Source organism: Rhinopithecus bieti, unplaced genomic scaffold (genome assembly GCF_001698545.2).
Source record: "Rhinopithecus bieti isolate Rb0 unplaced genomic scaffold, ASM169854v2 scaffold_2723, whole genome shotgun sequence".
Taxonomy (NCBI): Eukaryota; Metazoa; Chordata; class Mammalia; order Primates; family Cercopithecidae; genus Rhinopithecus; species Rhinopithecus bieti.
Window position 1 is genome coordinate 2,662,639 of NW_016804119.1, and position 20,169 is coordinate 2,682,807.

General features: G+C 46.2%; 2 protein-coding genes across 2 annotated transcripts in view; both read left to right on the forward strand.

The window, feature by feature from the left end:
* The first annotated feature begins 229 nt into the window (after positions 1–229).
* On the forward strand, positions 230–3,537 carry LOC108523805 (endogenous retrovirus group K member 113 Env polyprotein-like). Its single transcript, XM_017864579.1, has 2 exons — positions 230–1,276; positions 2,939–3,537. Exons 1-2 carry the CDS (start codon positions 914–916, stop codon positions 2,996–2,998), a joined length of 423 nt encoding a protein of 140 aa, XP_017720068.1. The 5' UTR covers positions 230–913; the 3' UTR covers positions 2,999–3,537.
* Positions 3,538–4,767: 1,230 nt separating this feature from the next.
* LOC108523812 (zinc finger protein 813-like) overlaps positions 4,768–20,169 on the forward strand; it is a 65,433-nt gene continuing 50,031 nt past the window's right edge. Inside the window, 4 exon segments of the mRNA XM_017864591.1 lie at positions 4,768–4,855; positions 9,359–9,460; positions 15,202–15,283; positions 19,477–19,603. Coding sequence (XP_017720080.1) covers positions 19,530–19,603 — 74 coding nt within the window. The 5' untranslated portion in view covers positions 4,768–4,855; positions 9,359–9,460; positions 15,202–15,283; positions 19,477–19,529.

The following is a 20,169-nucleotide window of genomic DNA, read 5'->3' on the forward strand; positions in this document are numbered from 1 at the left end:
GGCCTAACCGGTTGTCTAGGTTCACGTCCTGTTTCTGTGGATTGTTTGTAACCAGCTTTTGCTGCAACTGTTACTGCTGATTAAGATCTTGCTAATCATAGGTTATGGAAAGACTGTGTTTCTGTTTTAAGGCTCTGTTAAAAATTACTGATGCACACACACACTACACTGTAAATTCTTATCTCTGTATACTATACTTCTGCATACAGATGTTATGTTAAAGAATTACTTCATCCCCATGTGACCATCTCACCTCGTAATCAAATGACCCAAAATCCCTCACTAACCTACCCCCACCTCACTAAACTTATTAATGAATGCTGGTATATCCAGTGCATTGGTGGCACTGTGGGACCAGAGGCGGTGACCCCCCTGGGCCCAGCTTTCACTATCTTGTGTGTGTCCATTATTTCTCGAAATGCCAATCCACCTGGGAACAAAGAAAGAGCCCCGTTGCATTGCAGGTTGCTGGCCAGATCCTGCAATAGACTACGACCTCTGCAGAACAACATCTTACTGGTAAAAAGAACAGCCCACATGATGGAAAACTGATCTGGTGGAAAGACAACAAACATAAGACATGCGAAGTAGGGAAGGTGAGAACCTGGGGAAGAGGTTTTGCTTGTGTTTCACAAGGAGAGAATCAGCTTCCTGTTTGGATACCCACTAGACATGTGAAGTTCTACAGTGAACCCAGCGGAGATGCAAAAGAAAGCGCCTCTGTGGAGATGGAAACACCGCAATCGAGCACCATCGACTCACAAGATGAACAAAATGGTGATGTCAGAAGAACAGATGAAGTTGCCATCCACCAAGAAAGCGGAGCCCCAACTTGGGTGCAATTAAAGAAGCTGATACAGTTAGCTAAAAAAAAAGGCTAGAGAACACAAAAGTGACACAAACTCCAGAGAACATGCTGCTTGCAGCTTTGATGATTGTATCAGCGGTGGTCAGTCTCCCCATGCCTGCAGGAGCAGCTGCAGCTAATTATACCTACTGGGTCTACGTGCCTTTCCCGCCCTTAATTCGGGCCATCACATGGATGGATAATCCTATTGAAGCATATGTCAATAATAGTGTATGGGTACCTGGCCCCACAGATGACTGTTGCCCTGCTAAACCTGAGGAAGAAGGAATGATGATAAATTTTTCCACTGGGTATCATTATCCTCCTATTTGCCTAGGGAGAGCACCAGGATGTTTAAAGCCTGCAATCCAAAAGTGGTTGGTAGAAGCACCTACTGTCAGCACCACCAGTAGATTTACTTATCACACGGTAAGTGGAATGTCACTCAGGCCACAGGTAAATTATTTACAGGACTTTTCTTATCAAAGATCATTAAAATTTAGGCCAAAGGAAAGCCTTGCCACAAAGAAATTCCCACAGGATCAAAAGGCACAGAAGTTGTAGTTTGGGCAGAATGTGTGGCTAATAGTGCGGTGATATTACAAAACAACGAATTCGGAACTATTATAGATTGGGCACCCCAAGGTCAATTCTACCACCACAATCACACAGGACAAACTCAATTATGCCCCGGTGCACAGGTGAGTCCAGCTGTTAATAGTGACTTAAGAGAAAGTTCAGACAAACATAAGCACAAAAAAATTACAGTCTTTCTTCCCTTGGGAATGGGGAGAAAAAGGAATCTGTACTCCAAGACCAAAAACAATAAGTCCTGTTTCTGGTCCTGAACATCCAGAATTATGGAGGCTTACTGTGGCCTCATACCACATTAAAATTTGGTCTGGAAATCAAACTATAGAAACAAGAGATCATAAGCCATTTTATACTATCGACATAAATTCCGGTCTAACAGTTCCTTTGCAAAGTTGTGTAAAGCCCCCTTATATGCCAGTTGTAGGAAATATAGTTATTAAACCAGACTCCCAAACTACAACCTGTGAAAACTGCAGGTTGTTTGCTTGCATTGATTCGACTGTGTCCATGGACCCACCGTCGGAGGACTTGCTGTCCATCCATATTTTGTCTGAAGGTTTAAAAGGCATTTTAAATAGATCCAAAAAGATTCATTTTTACTTGAATTGCAATTATTATGGGATTAATTGCAGTCACAGCTATGGCCGCTGTGGCAGGAGTTGCATTGCACTCTTCTGTTCAGACAGTAAACTTTGTTAACGATTGGCAAAAGAATTCTACGAGATTGTGGAATTCACAATCTGGTATTGATCAAAAATTGACAAATCAAATTAATGATCTTAGACAACTGTCATTTGGATGCGAGATAGACTCATGAGCTTAGAACATCATTTCCAGTTACAGTGTGACTGGATGGGAGATAGGCTTAGAACATCGTTTACAGTTACAATGTGACTGGAATATGTCAGATTTTTGTATCACACCCCGAGTTTATAATGAGTCTGAGCATCACTGGGACATAGTTAGATGCCATCTACAAGGAAGAGAAGATAATCTCACTTTAGACATTTCCAAATTAAAAGAATAATTTTTTTTTTTTTTTGAGACGGAGTCTCACTCTGCCACCCAGGCTGGAGTGCAGTGGCCGGATCTCAACTCACTGCAAGCTCCGCCTCCCGGGTTCACGCCATTCTCCTGCCTCAGCCTCCCGAGTAGCTGGGACTACAGGCGCCCGCCACCTCGCCCGGCTAGTTTTTTGTATTTTAGTAGAGACGGGGTTTCACCATGTTAGCCAGGATGGTCTCGATCTCCTGACCTCGTGATCCACCCGTCTCAGCCTCCCAAAGTGCTGGGATTACAGGCTTGAGCCACCGTGCCCGGCAAGAATAAATTTTTGAAACATCACAAGCCCATTTAAATTGGTAGCAGGAACTGAGGCAATCACGGGAGTTGCTAATGGCCTCACAAATCTTAACCCTGTCACTTGGGTTAAGACCATCAGATGTTCTACTATTGTAAATTTTATATTAATCCTTGTGTGCCTGTTCTGTCTGTTAGTCTGCAGGTGTACCCAGCAACTCTGAAGAGACAGCGACCATCGAGAACTGGCCATGTTGATGACGGCAGTTTTGTAAAAAAGACAAGGGGGAAATGTGGGGAAAAGAGAGATCAGACTGTTACTGTGTCTATGTAGAAACCTTAACGTCTCTACTTGGGAACGCGGATCCCATTTATTTGGAGTTGATGTTTTCAGGTGGCTTTCTTCAAGCGTTGTGTTCATTAACTCTATACTTAATCATATAGTTTAAATTTTATTATTTACTGCTGACATCAGTTTCTGTGGTACTGTAGGAGCCTCACAAGAGAGGGCACCTGTCGCCATGTTGTAAAACTCATACTTGTCTAAAAGACATGGGTTAGGGTTTTTCCCCCTCCCTCAAGATGAAGCTAGTTAGCTGACACAGATGGTCACCTCCATTACCAAGTAGAGCCAGGATGAACTATGTGTGACCAAAGGTGTTGTCAAGTGCTCTTCCCTGAGGACTGATTAGTGTTTATCTTGAAAACTTGTACTTAGTGGGTTGTACAGAACAGTGAAGTTTCTTTCTGTCTTTTTAACCTCTTAGCTGTTTGCCCCTATTTCCCATCACATTCTGGTCTAAGGCTTATTTATTAATAAAATTGTTTTCATTTCTTTCTCTGTTATCGTCGTGGAGATGATTTCTCATTTGGGAGAAGATTTTTTAGTTTTCAATTATACTTTGTCAACTTTTAAAAAGCGAAGTAAAGCATGTTTCTTGGGCCAGGCATGTTGGCTCACGACTGTAATCCCAGCACTTTGGGAGGCCGAGACAGGTAAATAACTTGAAGTGAGAAGTTCGATACCGGCCTGGCCAACGTGGTGAAACCCCGTCTCTACGAAAAATACAAAAATTAGCCTGGCTTCGTGGCGCGGGCCTTTAAGGCCAGCTGCTCCTGAAGCTGAGGCAGGAGAATCGCTTGAACCCAGGAGGTAGAGGCTGCATTGAGTCGAGATCTCACCACTGCACCCCAGCCTGGGCGACAGAGAAATACTCTGTCTCAAAACAAACAAACAAACAAACACAACAAAAAAACCAGAAAAAGCAAAAAGTAAATAATAATTTAAAAAAGAAAGTAATCGATCTCTTCTACAAATGTGCCAGTACAACTAAGTGGATATCCACATGGAAAAGAATAGTGTTGGATCCCTTTGTCACACCATCAAAAATTTTATTTTAAAAGGTTTTTTTTTTTTTTTTTTTTTTTTTTTTTTTTTTTTTTTTTTTTAAGAAGAGAGACGAGGAAGGTAGACCTGCGGCAGTGGGTGTTACTTGTCGCCCAGACTGGCTTGGAACCTCAGGCTCAGCGATTCTCCCGCTGCGGCTTCCTGAGTAGCTGGGACCTCAGGTTCCCGCCCCGACGCCTCTGCTGTGTTTAAGCAGCAGGTGGTGACCTCACTCCTCCCTGGCCTGAGCACTCCGTCCGGCACCCCAGGTGGTGGCTTTAGAGAAGTCCCTGAAGCTGAGCACAGGATAGACTCTCCCTCCCGAGTGAATGGGACAATAGAAAGGGAGAGGATTTCTGTTCTGCTCTGTTCTGTGGGCCGTCAGCGTGATATCGTACTTGCCGCGCAGGCAGGGCTTTGCATTTCACATTCTAGTTTGCATCCCCCTTCCAGACAATTCCGGGGCTTTGGAATCATGCCTCAGCGTTTCTGGCCACTCTGGTCTCCAAAACACTGGGAGGGAGACTGAGAGACGAGCAGGTCCCTCCTCGCTCCTGCTCTCTGCCGGTTCTAAACGGCAAGGTCTCTCCGCCTCGCGCCCTGCCCCTATCTCGCTGAGGCCCCGCCCACCTCCTCCCACCTCCCGCCCAGGCCTGGCTTCTGTTCTGCGCGCGCAGATTAACGCAAACTCGGAAGCGGATCGGTTGGAGTGAAGGTCACATCACGCGGTGAGTTTTGCTCTGTGTTGTATTAAGTTTGCGCTTCCCAGGTCCTCGACCCTTCTGTCCCTGGGACGTGGGGTCCCCACAGACCTGGAAATTCTTGCCCATCTTCCTTCCCCAGAGCAAATTGAGACATCCCCGTGAGAGCCCGGGGGTCGCTTCCTTTTGGGTTTAAAGTCGCCCTGAGGCTGTTCCGGTCCCCGGTCTTTCTGTTATAGGGCAATGTATACACTTTCTATTGCGTAGTTTTCCTGCTCAAAACCTTGTTCTGACTCCTCCCGCCCCGCGCTATTTAAAGTCCTCACCCGCGAGGTGGATTCTTGCCTGGGGCGCTCCTCCCAGCCTCCCCCTCGTCTGCCCTTGGAGCGCCGCGCCCCGGCTCCAGTCCCGGGGACGCCGAGTCCTCTGCGTGTCCTGGGATCCTGCAGACCCCATCCTTGTCCTGAGGCACACATCGCCCTCCCCACCTCCCTCCTCGTGCCAGGGCCTGTTCCTCCCCAGGTCTCCTCTCCGCAGTCACCGCTTCCACTGAACCCGCTCTGGGGAGGTCCCAGGGGCCTGCCCTGTGACACGGGGTTTTCTTGCCTGCCGAGCTCCAGCCACTGGAAAATGCGCTCCTACGGGATGCAGGCATCTTACTCCAAACCCTCCTGCGATTGTGTGAGCCAAAGGGATCAGGAGACAGACAAGAGCAGTAGAAAACCTGAGGACAGAGAAGAGAATAAAAAAGGCCCCTAACAGACAGGAAAAATAGAGGATTGCTGAGGGATATGCCAAGAGATAGCAAAAGTGAAAACAAAAGAAAACAACGTAGGAACGCAGGAGGAGAAAAACAACTGGAGAAATGTAGAGAAAACCCAGATGTACAGAGAGATGAAGCACGGCAAGGTAGGGGGAGTGAAAGCAAAGAGGGAGGCTCATCAGAGTGAGGGAGAGAGGCAGGGATTTGGAGCCAGGACAGACAAAGCAGAGTGGTGCTTGTATCAAGAATAGAGGGAGAACCACAGCAGGGAGGACAACTGCGGATCTCAGGTGCCACAGAGTGGGGACAAGGGAGTATATCAGGGAAGAAAGAATTTAACAGGGAGAACAGAGGAGGCGCAGAGATGGCAGAAGAGACAGAAATTGAGGACGATTGAAAGATTGGGGAGAAGGAGCAAGAAGAGATTAAGTTGCGAGGATGGAGCAGAAGAGGTGGAAGAGAAGGAATAGAGGGAAGAAGAGGGTACAAAATGAAGAGCAGAATCCCAGGGAAAAAGAAAAGAAAACAAGAGCTAGAGAGAGAAGGGGAGAATGAGAGATATGTACAGAATTAGGGAGGGAAGCACAGTAATGAAGACAGAGGGGCTGGGCACAGTGGCTCACGCCTGAAATCTCCGCACTTCAGGAGACTGAGGCAAGGGGATTGCTTGAGTCCAGGAGTTCAAGACCAGCCTGGGCAACATAATGAGACCCCCATCTCTGCCAAAAAACATAAGTAAATAACCGGACCTAATGGTACACCTGTACTCCCAGCTGCTCTGGAGGCCGAGCTGGGAGGATGACTTGAGCCCAGGAGGTCCAGGCTGCGGTGAGCTGATATCATGTCATTACACTGCAGCCTGGTCAACAGAGCAAGACATTGTCTCAAAAGAAAAAAAGGGGTGAGAGACCTTGGGTTTAGATGAGCGGGTGAGTTTGTTGGATATGATTACTTGTGACAGGTTGACTTCCAAATATATAATCTAATATCTAAAAACTTGTTTAAATTATACAGATGAGATTGAGAATTTTAAAATTCATATCTATAAGGCATAAACATTCTATAAATCTTGGCATCAGGGGTATCTTCCACTTGGAATCCCTATTCAGCCAGAGGGAAGTGACTATTCAGTTGTGAATCACTGCCTTCCCTTTTCCTAGGATGGGGTAGGATGTGGGTAGTGAAGGGGAGAAAAAGTCACTGTCTGTTATTACATAATACTTTAATTTAATTCATTAATTAAATACTATTTTGAGACAGGGTCTGGCTGTATCACCCAGGCTGTTGTGCAGTGGTGTGATCTCCTCTAACTGCAGCCTCAACCTCTTGGGTTCAAGCGATCCTCCTACCTCAGCCTTCTGAGTAGCTGGGACCAGAGGCATGAGCCACCAAGCCTGGCTAGTTTTTGTTTTGTTTTTGTAGAAATGAGATTTCACTATGTTTCCCAGGCTGGTCTCAAAATCCTGGGCCCAAAGGATCCTCCTGCCTTGGCCTCCCAAATTACTGGGTTTACAGGTGGGATTACAGGGATGAGCCACTGCATTTGGCCTATATAGCCTTCTCTTTTCTTTTCTTTTTTTCTGAGGGAGTTTTGCTCTTGTTGCCCAGGCTGGTGTGCGATGGCATGATCTCAGCTCACTGCAACCTCCACTTCTCGGCTTCAAGTGATTCTACTGCCTCAGAGAGGCAGGGTATTACACTGCAGCCTGGTCAACAGAGGGAGACATTGTCTCAAAAGAAAAAAAGGGGCACGAGACCTTGGGTTTAGATGAGTGGGTGAGTTTATTGGATATGATTAGGAATACAAGCTAACTAACAGTGAGTAGCTGGGGTTACAGGCATGCACCACCACACCCAGGTAATTTTGTGTTTTTAGTAGAGACTGGGTTTCTTCATGTTGGTCCAGGCTGGTCTCTAACTCCCGATCTCAGGGGATCTGCCTGCCTTGGCCTCCCAAAGTGCTGGGATTACAGGCATGAGCCACCACACCCACACCCATAGTAGTTTTTAAAATGGACATCAGGGCACGGTGGCTCACATCTGTAATACCAGCACTTTGGGAGGCCGAGGTGCGTGGATCACGAGGTCAGGATATCGAGACCAGCCTGGCCAACACAGTGAAACCCCATCTGTACCTAATACAAAAATTAGCCAGGCATGGTTGCAGATGCCTGTCATCTCAACTGCTCAGAGAAGGCTGAGGCAGAATTGCTTGAATCTGGGAGGCAGAGGTTGCAGTGAGCCGAGATTGCACCACTGCATGCCAGCCTGGGCAACAAGAGGGAAACTCCATCTCAAAAAATTAATTAATTAATTAATAATAAAACTAAAAGCACTGGTCCTATTCACATGTAGTCAACACCCATGACCAAATTCTCTCAAAGGCACCATCTGCAGGAACATCCTATTGCACAATAAGAACTCTGAACATTGCTTTTGACCAACATGATCTTTCAGACCAGAGAGCCTGCATCTTGTTTTTTATGTTTTTATTGTGCAATTTGTTTTATGCAATGTTTTCTGTGATCTCAGTTTATAGATTTTCACAGTACACAGTCTATATTTTATATTTTATGCATAGTTAGCTAGAGAACTAAGGGCAATGCATATATATATAATTGCTGTATTGCCTGGTGTTATGTAACTGTACCTGTGACATCATAATTGCACCCTCTGACACTGTTAGTTAGTTCGTATTCCTTGTAATGCTGTGTATTTACTTGAACTCATACATCAGAAGGTGGTGATCTTAACATGTATTTCAGTTCTTATATTGTGTGCTGGTGGTAAGTAGAAGTTGTAGCTTTTTTCTTAAGAGGGAATTGTTTAGAATTCTGCAGGCTGTATAAATGTACTTATTATTTGCTTGCAGGTTTTATCATGGGTTACAATAGTTTACTGATTAACATTTAAGATTTCACATATGGCTTTTCCATATATGGTATGTAATATAACTGACACACTGCACTTGTTAATTTCAATAAGTCCCTGTTCTCCATGGATATAGGTAATTTTATGACAGGTATTCAGAAAAAGATTGTATTACTATTGTTTTCTTTTTCTTTCTTTCTTTCTTTTCTTTTCTTTTCTTTTTTTTTTTGAGATGGAGTCTCACCCTGTCACCCAGGCTGGAACGCAGTGGTGCAATCTTGGCTCCCTGCAAGTTTTCCCTTCCAGGTTCAAGCGATTCTTGTGCCTCAGCCTCCTGAGTGGCTGGGACTGCAGGTGCAAGCCACCAGTCCTGGCTAATTTTTGTAATCTTTTCTTATCTTCCCTGTGCTGTGATTATTTGACAATACAGAATTTCCATTGATTCTGGTTACCCTGACATGAGCTTGTTGTGGATTATTTACCAATATAGTATATTGTGTGGTCCTTTAGCATTTATTTGTATACACTAGATATTCTGTAAATATGAAGAATATATACTTTCCTTTTCATTGATGTGACAATGATATGTTTTTTGCAAACTGTGATACACTTTAGGGTCACAGTGGAAAAACACTTCTGACTTCAGGCTTAAACATGTTTCTGCCCTGTCAGTGTTTTGTCATGATATTGGAAATAGGCTTCCATAGAAATGATTTGAAGGACATGTAATCGCCCTTTATTTATTAAAGAATCTTACTCCTTTTGTGTTCCTAAACTTTGAAGATCATGTTTGGGAAGTTTAAAATAAGTACTGTTTTTTGTGTCGTATATACACATTTCGGTATGATTTGCCATCTGGACTTCATTGGAAACGTATTGGTGTTTATATATTGTAGGTATCTCTTCCAAATGCTTAGTGAAAAAGGTGGGAGGATCACTTGAACCAGGACGTTGAAGGCTGCAGTGAGCCCTGTTTTTGCCACCACACTCCAGCCTGGGTGAGTGAGCTAGACCCTGTCTCAAACAAACAAGCCAATAAATGAGAGGTACAATCCCTCCTTTGAAAATAAAGAGATCTTCTTTCCTTTCATCTCTTTTCTTAGGACATTTATTTAGAAAATTTGCAAATGCGTTTTCTGCCTTCTGAGGTAGTTTCCTTTCCTTTCCTTTCCTTTTTTTTCCTTTTCCTTTTCCTTTTCCTTTTCCTTTTCCTTTTCCTTTTCCTTTTCCTTTTCCTTTTCCTTTCCTTTCCTTTCCTTTCCTTTCCTTTCCCTTTCCCTTTCCCTTTCCCTTTCCCTTTCCCTTTCCCTTTCCCTTTCCGTTTCGCTCTTGTTTCCCAGGCCATAGTACAATGGCGTGATCTCGGCTCACTGCAATTTCCATCTCCCCGGTACATGCGATTCTCCTGCTTCAGCCTCCAGAGTAGCTGGGACTACAGACACCCGCCATCATGCCTGGCTGATTTTTATAGTTTTGTAGACGCGGGGTTTCACCATGTTGGCCAGGCTGGTCTTGAACTTCTCATTTTAGATGATCCTCCATCCTGGGCCTTCCAAAGTACTGGGTTTACAGGCATGAGCCACCGCTTCCGGCCCAGGAATGTATTTCTGAAGAATTTGGGAGCTCGCTTTGAAAGGCAAACAACGGCTGGGCACGGTGGCTCACGCCTGTAATCCCAGCACTTTGGGAGGCCAAAGTGGGCTGATAACGTGGTCAGGAGTTTGAGATCGCCTGACCAACATGGTGAAACCCTGTCTCTACTAAAAACACAAAAAAATTAGCCAGGCGTGGTGGCACATGCCTGTAGTCCTAGCTTCTCAAGAGGCTGAAGCAGGAGAATTGCTTGAACCTGGGAGGCAGAGGTTGCAGTGAGCCGAGATTGCACCACTGCACTGCAGCCTGGGTGACAAAGCGAGACTCCATCTCAAAAAAAAAAAAAAAAAAAAAGGAAATTAAATAATTCAAACATCAAATGATTCCAATTTAAAGCTTTGGACCTTTAAATAATTCTGAGCCTTGAGAGGAATGTGGCCCTACAACCTGAGTCTAGTGAAATGCAGGTGCAACTTCTAAGAGTTTTCCTGACTGACCATCGTGGCTCAAGCCTATAATCCCAACACTTTGGGACTCTGAAGTGGGCAGATCACTTGAGATCAGGAGTTCGAAACTAGCCTGGCCAGCTTGGTGAAACCCTGTCTCTACTAAAAATACAGAAAAATTACAGGCACCTGCCACGACGCCCTGCTAATATTGTGTTAGGGTTAGTGTTAGGGTTTCTCTCCCTCCCTCAGGATGAAGCTCATTAGCTGACACAGATTGTCACCTCCATTATCAAGCAGAGCCATGATGAACTGTGTGTGACCAAGGGTGTTGTCAAGTGCTCTTCCCTGAGGACTGATTAGTGCTTAATGTGTTGTATAGAACAGTGAAGTGTCTTTCTCTCTTTTCAACCTCTCGGCTGTTTGCCTCTATTTCCCATCATATTCTCATCTAAAGCTTATTTATTAATAAAATCGCTTTAATTTCTTTCTCTATTATCATCGTGGAGATGATTTCTCATTTGGGAGGAGACTCTTTGTTTTTCAATTATATTTTCTCACATTTAAAGAGTGAAGTAAAGAATATTTCCTGGGCCAGGCACGGTGATTCACTAGTGTAATCCCAGCACTTTGGGAGGCCAAGGCAGGCAGACCACTTGAAGTCAGGAGTTCCAGACCAGCCTGGCCAACATGGTGAAACCCCGTCTCTACCAAAAATACAAAAATTAGCTGGGCATAGCCGTGTGCACTTGTAATAGCAGCTACTCCAAAGGCTGAGGCAGAAGAATAGCTTCCACCCAGGAGGCAGAGGCTGCAGTGAACCACGATCTCGCAACTGCACCCCAGCATGGGCCGCAGAGAAATACTCTGCCTGAAAAATAAAAGGAAAGAAAAAAGTAAAAAAAGAGAAAGTAATAGATCTTTTTCACAAATGTGCTGGGGCAACCAACTGGGTATCCACATGGAAAAGAATAATGTTGGATCCCTATGTAACACCATCAAAAATTTTATCTAAAAGGGTTAAAAGAAAAAAAAAAAGGCCAGACACGGTGGCTCACACCTGCAATCCCAGCACTTTGGGAGGCTGAGACGGTCGGATCACGAGGTCAGGAGATTGAGACCATCCTGGCAAACACGGTGAAACCCCATCTCTACTAAAAATACAAAAACTTAGCCAGGAGTCGTGACTGGCGCCTGTAGTCCCAGTTACTCAAAAGGCTGAGACAGGAGAATGGCATGAACCCGGGAGGCGGAGCTTGCAGTGAACCAAAATCGTGCCACTGCACTCCAGCCTGGGCGTCAGAGCGAGACTCAGTCTCAAAAAAAAAAAAAGAAAGAAAGGTAAAAGAGTGAGAGAGAGAGATGAGGAAGGGAACCCTGAGGGAGGGGATGTTACTTTGTCGCCCAGGCTGGCCTGGACCCCCAGGTCCAGCGATTCTCCGCCGTTGCTTCCTGAGTAGCTGGGACCTCAGGCTTCCTCCCCGCGCCCGCATCCCTGCTGTGTTTAAGCATCAGATGGTGACCTCACTTCTCCTTGGCCTGAGCACTCCCTCCGCATCCCAGGCGGAGGCCCTAGGGAAGTCTCCGAAGCTGAGCACAGGGTGGACTCCCTCCCCTGAGTAAATGGAGAACAGAAAGGGAGAGGAGTTCTTTTCTTTTTTTTTGAGACGGAGTCTCGCTCTGTCCTCCAGGCTGGAGTGTAGTGACACGATTTTGGCTCACTGCAAGCTCCGCCTCCCGGGTTCACGCCATTCTCCTGCCTCAGCCTCCCGAGTAGCTGGGACTACAGGCGTCCACCACCACGCCCGGCTAATTTTTTGTATTTTTAGTAGACACAGGGTTTCACCGTGTTAGCCAGGATGGTCTCGATCTCCTGACCTTGTGATCCGCCCGCCTCCGCCTCCCAAAGTGCTGGGATTACGAGTGTGAGCCACCTGGTCCGGCATTGAGAGGATTTCTATTCTCTTCTGTGGGTCGTCAGCATGAAATCGTATGTTCCTTCGAGGCAGGGCTTTGCATTTCATATTATAGTTTGCATTCCCGTTCCATACAATTCCAGGGCTTTTGAATCGTGCCTCAGCCTTCCTGGCCGCTCTCGCCTCCAAAAACCCGAAAAACAGAGGCTCTGGGTGCGAGACTGAGAGACGCACAGGTCCCTCCCCGGCCCCGCCCTCTGCCGGTTCTAAAGGGCAGTCTCTCCGCCCGCTCCCCGCCCCCATCCCAGGCCCCATTAACCAGCTCACGGGTGGAGTCCAGGCCTGGCTTCTGTCCTGCGTGCGCAAACCCGGAAGCGGATCGCGTGACGTGAAGACCCTACCGCGGCACCTGAGTTTCGCTCTGTCTTATATTAAGTCTGCCCTTCCCAGGTCCCCGGCGCTTATATCCCTTGGACGTGGGTACCCCACGGACCTGGAAATTCTGGCCTGTCTTCTTTCACCCAGAGCAAATTGAGACGTCTCCATAAGAGTCCGGAATTTGCTTCTTTTTGGGTTTGAAGTCGCCAGGAGGCTGGTCCCCTACCCGCTCTTTCTGCTATAGGACAATGTATACACTTCCTATTGCATAGTTTTCCTGCTGAAAACTTTTTTTTGACGGTGTTGGGCTGGGGGCCCGTCAGGTCTTTCCCTTCCCACGAGGCCATATTTCAGGCTGTCTCAGTGGGGAGAAACCTTGGACAATACCCAGGCTTTTTTGGGCAGAGGTCCCTGTGGCCTTCAGCAGTACATTCTGTCCCTGGGTACTTGAGATTAGAGCATGGCGGTGACTTTTACCAAGCATACTGTCTGCAAACACTTTTTAACAAATCACATCCTGCACAGCCCTAAATCCATTATCCCTTGTCAACACAGCACGTGTTTCTGCAAGCACAGGGTTGGGGCTAGGGTTACAGATTAACAGCGTTTCAAGGCAGAAGAATTTCTCTTAGTAGAGACCAACATGAGGTTTCTTTCTTTTTTTTTTTTTTTTATTGAGACGGAGTCTCGCTCTGTCGCCCAGGCTGGAGTGCAGTGGCCGGATCTCAGCTCACTGCAAGCTCCGCCTCCCGGGTTTACGCCATTCTCCTGCCTCAGCCTCCCCAGTAGCTGGGACTACAGGCGCCCGCCACCTCACCCGGCTAATTTTTTGTGTTTTTTTTAGTAGAGACGGGGTTTCACCGTGTTAGCCAGGATGGTCTCGATCTCCTGACCTCGTGATCCGCCCATCTCGGCCTCCCAAAGTGCTGGGATTACAGGCTTGAGCCACCGCGCCCCGCCCTCAAGGGCCTCTTTACAGAATTTTTGGAGTTTAAATATTCTCTGGAGGATTTCATTGGTTACTTGGAGGCAAGCCCTATGTAAATAAAGAAGTTAAAGTAAAATTACAAACTCCTTTACTCTGCATAGGCCATCTGGAGAGGATTTTTTTTTTTTTTTTTTTTTTTAAATGAGACTGAGTCTGGCTCTGTCGCCCGGGCTGGAGGGCTGGAGTGCAGTGGCCGGATCTCAGCTCACTGCAAGCTCTGCCTCCCGGGTTTACGCCATTCTCCTGCCTCAGCCTCCTGAGTAGCTGGGACTACAGGAGCCCGCCACCACACCCGGCTAGTTTTTTGTGTTTTTTTTAGTAGAGACGGGGTTTCACCGTGTTGGCCAGGATGGTCTCGATCTCCTGACCTCGTGATCCGCCCATCTCGGCCTCCCGAAGTGCTGGGATTACAGGCTTGAGCCACCATGCCCGGCAGAGATGGGGTTTCACCATGTTGTCTGGACTGGTGTAGACCTCTTGACCCCAAGTGATCCCCCTGCCTCTGCCTCCCACAGAGCTGGTATGACGGGCCTGAGCCACTGTGCTCGGTCTTTCTTTTGAGTTTCTGATTAGCCTTTCCAAAGGAGACACTCATATAGGCACCTATGTCAGGGAGCAGAAGGGTGACTTTGAATAGAAGTGGAGTCTGGCTCCCGAAGCAGCTCCCAGCTTGACTTTTCCATTTTGCTTAGTGATTTGGGGCCCCAAGGTTTATTTTCCTTACACACAGCCCAACCTTCATCCCACCTCTGGTCCACATTGACTGTTCTGTGTGATTATTTTTGTGCCTTTACCATCCACTGTCTGGATCTTGGTGAGAACAAGGCCCCAAAGAGAGAGCAGAGCCAGAAAGTGGGGCTGTGCTGGGCTCGTCCGCTGTGAGTGGAACTCAACCCTGGCTTCACATTAGAGTACAGAGCATTTTGCAAATAGAGCATTTGTGCTGCTTTAGCAGGGGTTCTTATTCTGAAGGGATGGAGCCCACCCTCAGTAATAGCTGCAGTGGCCCAGGTGCTTGTCATCTGTGTGCAGCATTGAGCATCGAAGCTCTGTGTCCTCCATTTCTGGGGGCTGAGCTCAGCCTGTGATCCACAGAGAGATGAGGGGCTGTCCTCTGGATGGGGTTTGGTCAGGGATGAGTCTGTATCCTGAAAGGGAGATCAGTCTAGCCCAGCTCACCCCTGCTGCCTCGTGTGTGGTGGTTTCTCCAGGAGGGGAGTGAGATCTGAAGACCGGGGTCAAACGTACACTTATAGGTCTTCCTGTGGGGCTTTCTTATCTCTGCATGATCTCTAGTGCAGAAGGCAGTGGGGGAACATCTTTCTACAGGGTGAAGTCTCTCCTGTTCGTGTGTTTTTGTCATGGGAAGGGAGTGAGTCATTTCTAACACGAAGTCTTATCTTTTTTTTCACATACAGGATTGGTTTCTAAAGACTGATATTATGTGAGGAAGCAGCTGAGAAGAGGAAAGGAAAGGAGGCAGGCATGGCCCTTCCTCAGGTGAAGTGATGTTCCTCTGGGGATTAATCTGTCTCTTTCCTTTCTGAAATGCCAGGTGTTGTAGTAGCCAGTCTTTTCTGAGTCTGAAGCATTTTGCCTGACAGGTTCGCTCGCATTCACCCATGCCTGCCCTCAGTTCCTGTCACCTGCTCTGAGATTCCATCTCCTGTGACCCAGTGACATGAACTTGGGAAGAGGCTCCACTGGGCATGGTCCTGGGAAGGGCTCACACCCAGACATGGATAAACATGGAGTGTGGGCCCGTTGATGTCAGTGCTGCTGGGCAGCCTGGGTGGTTCAGGGGCCACATCTGGATGTCAGCTTCTTGTGGACCAGATCAGAGAAGCTACATATGAAATATATATGTTGATGTGCACAGATATCTGGTAAATTCTGGACAGGGAGACGAATAAGGGGAGATATTGTGTATCTGATTTGGTAATGCATTTGAAGCCACACTAGTAGATCAAGATGTCTCTGACTCCAAACTTTTTTTTTTTTTTGAAAGAGACAGGATGTTGATCCAGGTGCGGTGGCTCAGACCTGTAATCCCAGCACTTTGGGAAGCCGAGGCAGGTAGATCACTTGAGGTCAGGAGTTCAAGACCAGCCTAGCCAATATGGTGAAACTGTATCTCTACTAAAAATACAAAAATTAGCTGGGTGTGGTGGTGCATACCTGTAATCTTGGCTTCTCAGGAGGCTGAGGCAGGAGAATCACTTGAACCCTGGAGGTGGAAGTTACCATATGCCGAAATTGTGCCACTGCACTCCAGCCTGGGAGACAGAGTGAGACTCTGTCTCAAAAGAAAAAAGAGAGAGAGAGAGAAGGTGTCACTCTGTGACTTAGTTCTGGAGTACAATGACACAATTCAGAGTTTACAGCAGCCTTAAACTCCTGGGCTCAACTAATCCCTACTTTAGCCTCCCAAAGAGCCTGAAGGATAGGCATGGGTCACCATATATATCTATATATGTATGTATGTATGAATGTATATATGTATGTATTTATTTATTTATTTTAAGATGGAGTCACTTAGTCAACAAAGCTGGAGTGCAATGGCACAATCTCAGCTCACTGCAACCTCCGCCTCCCAGTTTCAAGCAATTCTTCTGCCTCAGCCTCCCGAGTTGCTGGGACTACAGACACGCACCTCCACACCCAGCTAATTTTTGTATTTTTAGTTGAGACGGGGTTTCATCATGTTGGTTAGGGTGGTCTTGAACTCCTGACCTTGTGATCTGCTATCTGGGACTCATAAAGCGCTGGGATTAAAGGTGTGGGCCACTGAGTCCGGCCTTATTTTTTATATTGCATTTTTATTTTGTCGTCCAGGCTGGAGTGCAGTGGTGCAATCATAGCTCACTATCGCCTTGATATCCTGGCCTCAATTGATCCTCCCATCTTGGCCTCCCAAATTGCTGGCATTCCAGATGGGAGACAGCCAGCCCGGCTGGACTCTGCACTTTTTTGAGATGGAGTCTCGCTCTGTTGCCCAGGTTGGATTGCAGTGGCAGGATCTCAGATCCCTGCAACCTCTGCCTTCCGGCTTCAAGCAATTCTTTTGCCTCCGCCTCCCATACATCTGAGATTACAGGTATTCACTGCCATGGCTGGCTAATTTTTTTGTATTTTTAGTAGAGATGGGGTTTCACCATATTGGTCAGGCTGGCTGAACTCCTGATCTTGTGATTCCTCCAGCTCGGTCTCCCAAAGTGCTGGGATTACAGGCTTGAGCCACTGTGCTTGGCCAAACTGCACTTTTAATGACTCAGAATGGAATGGAAAGTGGAGATAGGCATCAGTGGTACAGGATGCTTTATTACATCATTGATTTTATTTTATTTTTTATTTTTTTTTGAGTTGAGTCTCACTCTGTCACCCAGGCAGGAGTGCAGTGGTTTGATTTCATTTCACTGTAGCCTCTGACTCCTGGATTACAGTGATTCAGTTGCCTCAGCTGCTTGAGTAGCTGGAATTAGAGGTGTGCGCCACCACATGTGTAACGGCCTGATGGGATGTGTGTGCATGAATACATGGATGGATAAGCCCATGGTTTATATAGAAAACAACATTTGCAATAAGTTTATTTTTTATAATAATTGTAATTATTTTAAGTATTTTTCATTGTTGTCAACTATCACAATAATCAGTTAATAGTAAGAAGGGGCCGGGAGCCATGGCTCACACCTGTAATCCCAGCACTTTGGAAGACTGAGGCTGATAGATCACTACGTCAGGAGTTCAAGACCAGCCTTGCTAAGATGGTGAAACCCCATCTCTACTAACTATATAAAAATTAGATGGATGCTGTGGCAGGTGCCTCAAATCCCAGCTGCTAGGGAGGCTGAGGCAAGAGAATTGCTTGAACCTGGGTGGCACAGGTTGCAGTGAGCCGAGATTGTGCCACTGCACTCCAGCCTGTGCAATAAAGTGAGACTCCGTCTCAAAAAAAAAAAAAAAGTAGTATTGTGAAGGATTATATGCATGCCTGTGTGTGTCCATTCAGTGACCTTGTAGGATGCTCCATGTTTTCACCCTTGGACCTTTATCACATTCTCTCCACTAGATAAACCTGTGGAAGTTTAGTTTAAAGCTATGTCTGTTACTTAGGTGTTTATATTCAAATGTGAATCCCAGACATCCGGATTCAGGTGCTCGTGTTGATATTTTTAGCTATTTGATTTGTGGCAAGTTTCCTAGAGTGTGTGTGATGCAGCTGACTCCAAGTACAGATCTTCCTTCGTGGGATAGTATGTTATTTTATGGCTTAAGACACGGGAAGCACTTAGAAGAGTGTATAGCACATGAGAAGCATTCAAAAATGTTAGTCATGGCTGTTGCTGTGATCATGACAGTTTTTTGTTTTTTTGTTTTTTGGAGACGGAGTATTGCTCTGTCATATAGGCTGAAGTGCAGTAGCATGATATCGTCTCGTTGCAAACTCCGCCTCGTGGTTTCAAGCAGTTCCCCAGCCTCAGCTTCCCAAGTATCAGGGATTACAGGCACCCACAACCACACCTAGCTGATTTTTGTATTTTTAGTAGAGAGGGGGTTTCAGCATGTTCTCAGGCTGGTCTCGAACTCCTGACCTCATGATCTGCCCTCCTCGGCCTCCCAAAGTGCTGGGATTACAGGCATGAGCCACTGTGCCTGACCAATCTTGATAGATTTTAGATTCAGACTTTTCTTTCAAAGCCATTGGACTTTGTCCTCTCTGAAACACCACTTTTATCTTAGCTCATCCAGAAACTTAATATCACCTGGTATGTTGAACATTATATCTGACATGTCTCTAGAGAAAACCCTGTGTTTGCTTTTTTTTTTTTTTTTTGTAAGATGGAGTCTTGCTCTGTTGCCAGGCTAAAGTGCAGTGGCGTGATCTTGGCTCACTGCAACCTCCGTCTACCAGATTCAAGCGATCCTCCTGCCTCAGCCTCTTGAGTAGCTGGGAGTACTGGCCCGCACTATGACACCCAGCTAGTTTTTGTATTTTTAGTAGAGATGTGGTTTTGCCACATTGGCCAGGATGGTCTCGATATCTTGACCACATTATCTGCCCACCTTGGTCTCCCAAAGTGTTGAGATAACAGGTGAGAGCCATCACCCAGCAGTGTTTTTTGTTTTGTTTTGTTTTGTTTTTGTTTTTTGAGATAGAGTGTCAGTCTGTTGCCCAGGATGGAGTGCAGTGGTGCGATCTGGACTCACTGCAGCCTCTGTCTCCTGGGTTCAAGTGATTCTCCTGCCTCAGCCTCCTGTGTAGCTGGGATTATAGGTACCTACCACCATGCCCGACTAATTTTTATGTTTTTAGGAGATACAGGTTTTCACCATGTTGGCCAGGCTGGTCTCAAATGCTTGACCTCAAATAATCTGCCCGCCTTGGCCTCCCGATGTGTTGGGATTACAGGCGTGAATCACCATGCCTAGCTCTGTGTTTCCTTTTTATTTATATAGTTTTTATATTGTCCATAAAATCAAGACTTCCATAGTGACTTATGGTATCTTAAAATCTTTCAAGGCAAAGTATAATAAAATGCAACTATAGGGAAAAAATATTCAAAAATACATTAACATGGTTTTGTCAGAGCACAGTCTTTGATCAAATAAATATTTATTTTCTCTTTTTCTCATTTCCTGTGAAGGTGATAACTCCTCCATAATGTTTTGTGGAAATGTGTGTTTCATTTTAGGGACGCTTGACTTTCAGGGATGTGGCTATAGAATTCTCATTGGCAGAGTGGAAATGCCTGAACCCTGCACAGAGGGCTTTATACAGGGAAGTGATGTTGGAGAACTACAGGAACCTGGAGTCTGTGGGTGAGGAAAATGTCCCTGCAGACATGAGGAGTCTGCTCTTGTCTATCTTGGCTCATCCTGGTTTTGTATTTTCTTTTGTGATTTTGCCCCATACATTTTTTTTTTTTTTTTTGAGACGGAGTTTCGCTCTTATTGCCTAGGCTGGAGTGCAATGATATGATCTCGACTCACCATAACCTCCGCCCCTCAGGATGAAGTGATTATTATTTCTTAAAATGCTGTGTTTTTTTTTTTTTTTTTTTTTTGAGACAGAATCTTGCTCTGTCGCCCAGGCTGGAGAGCAGTGGCGCAATCTCAGCTCACTGCAAGCTCTGCCTTCTGGGTTCAGGCCATTCTCCTGCCTCAGCCTCCAGAGTCACTGGGACTACAGGCGCCCGCCACCATGCCCAGTTAATTTTTTTGTATTTTTTTAGTAGAGACGGGGTTTCAGCATGTTAGCCAGGATGGTCTCAATCTCTTGACCTCGTGATTCGCTACCTCAGCCTTCAAAAGTGCTGGAATTGGCCGGGCGCAGTGGCTCATGCCTGTAATCCCAGCACTTTGGGAGGCCGAGGCGGGCGGATCAC

Bases quoted from the DNA above. Each gene is read 5' to 3' on its own strand.
- LOC108523805 (XM_017864579.1), top strand. From the start codon at position 914: ATGCTGCTTGCAGCTTTGATGATTGTATCAGCGGTGGTCAGTCTCCCC. The intron at 1,277-2,938 runs GTAAGTGGAATG...TCTGTCTGTTAG, and splicing joins GTAGATTTACTTATCACACG to TCTGCAGGTGTACCCAGCAA.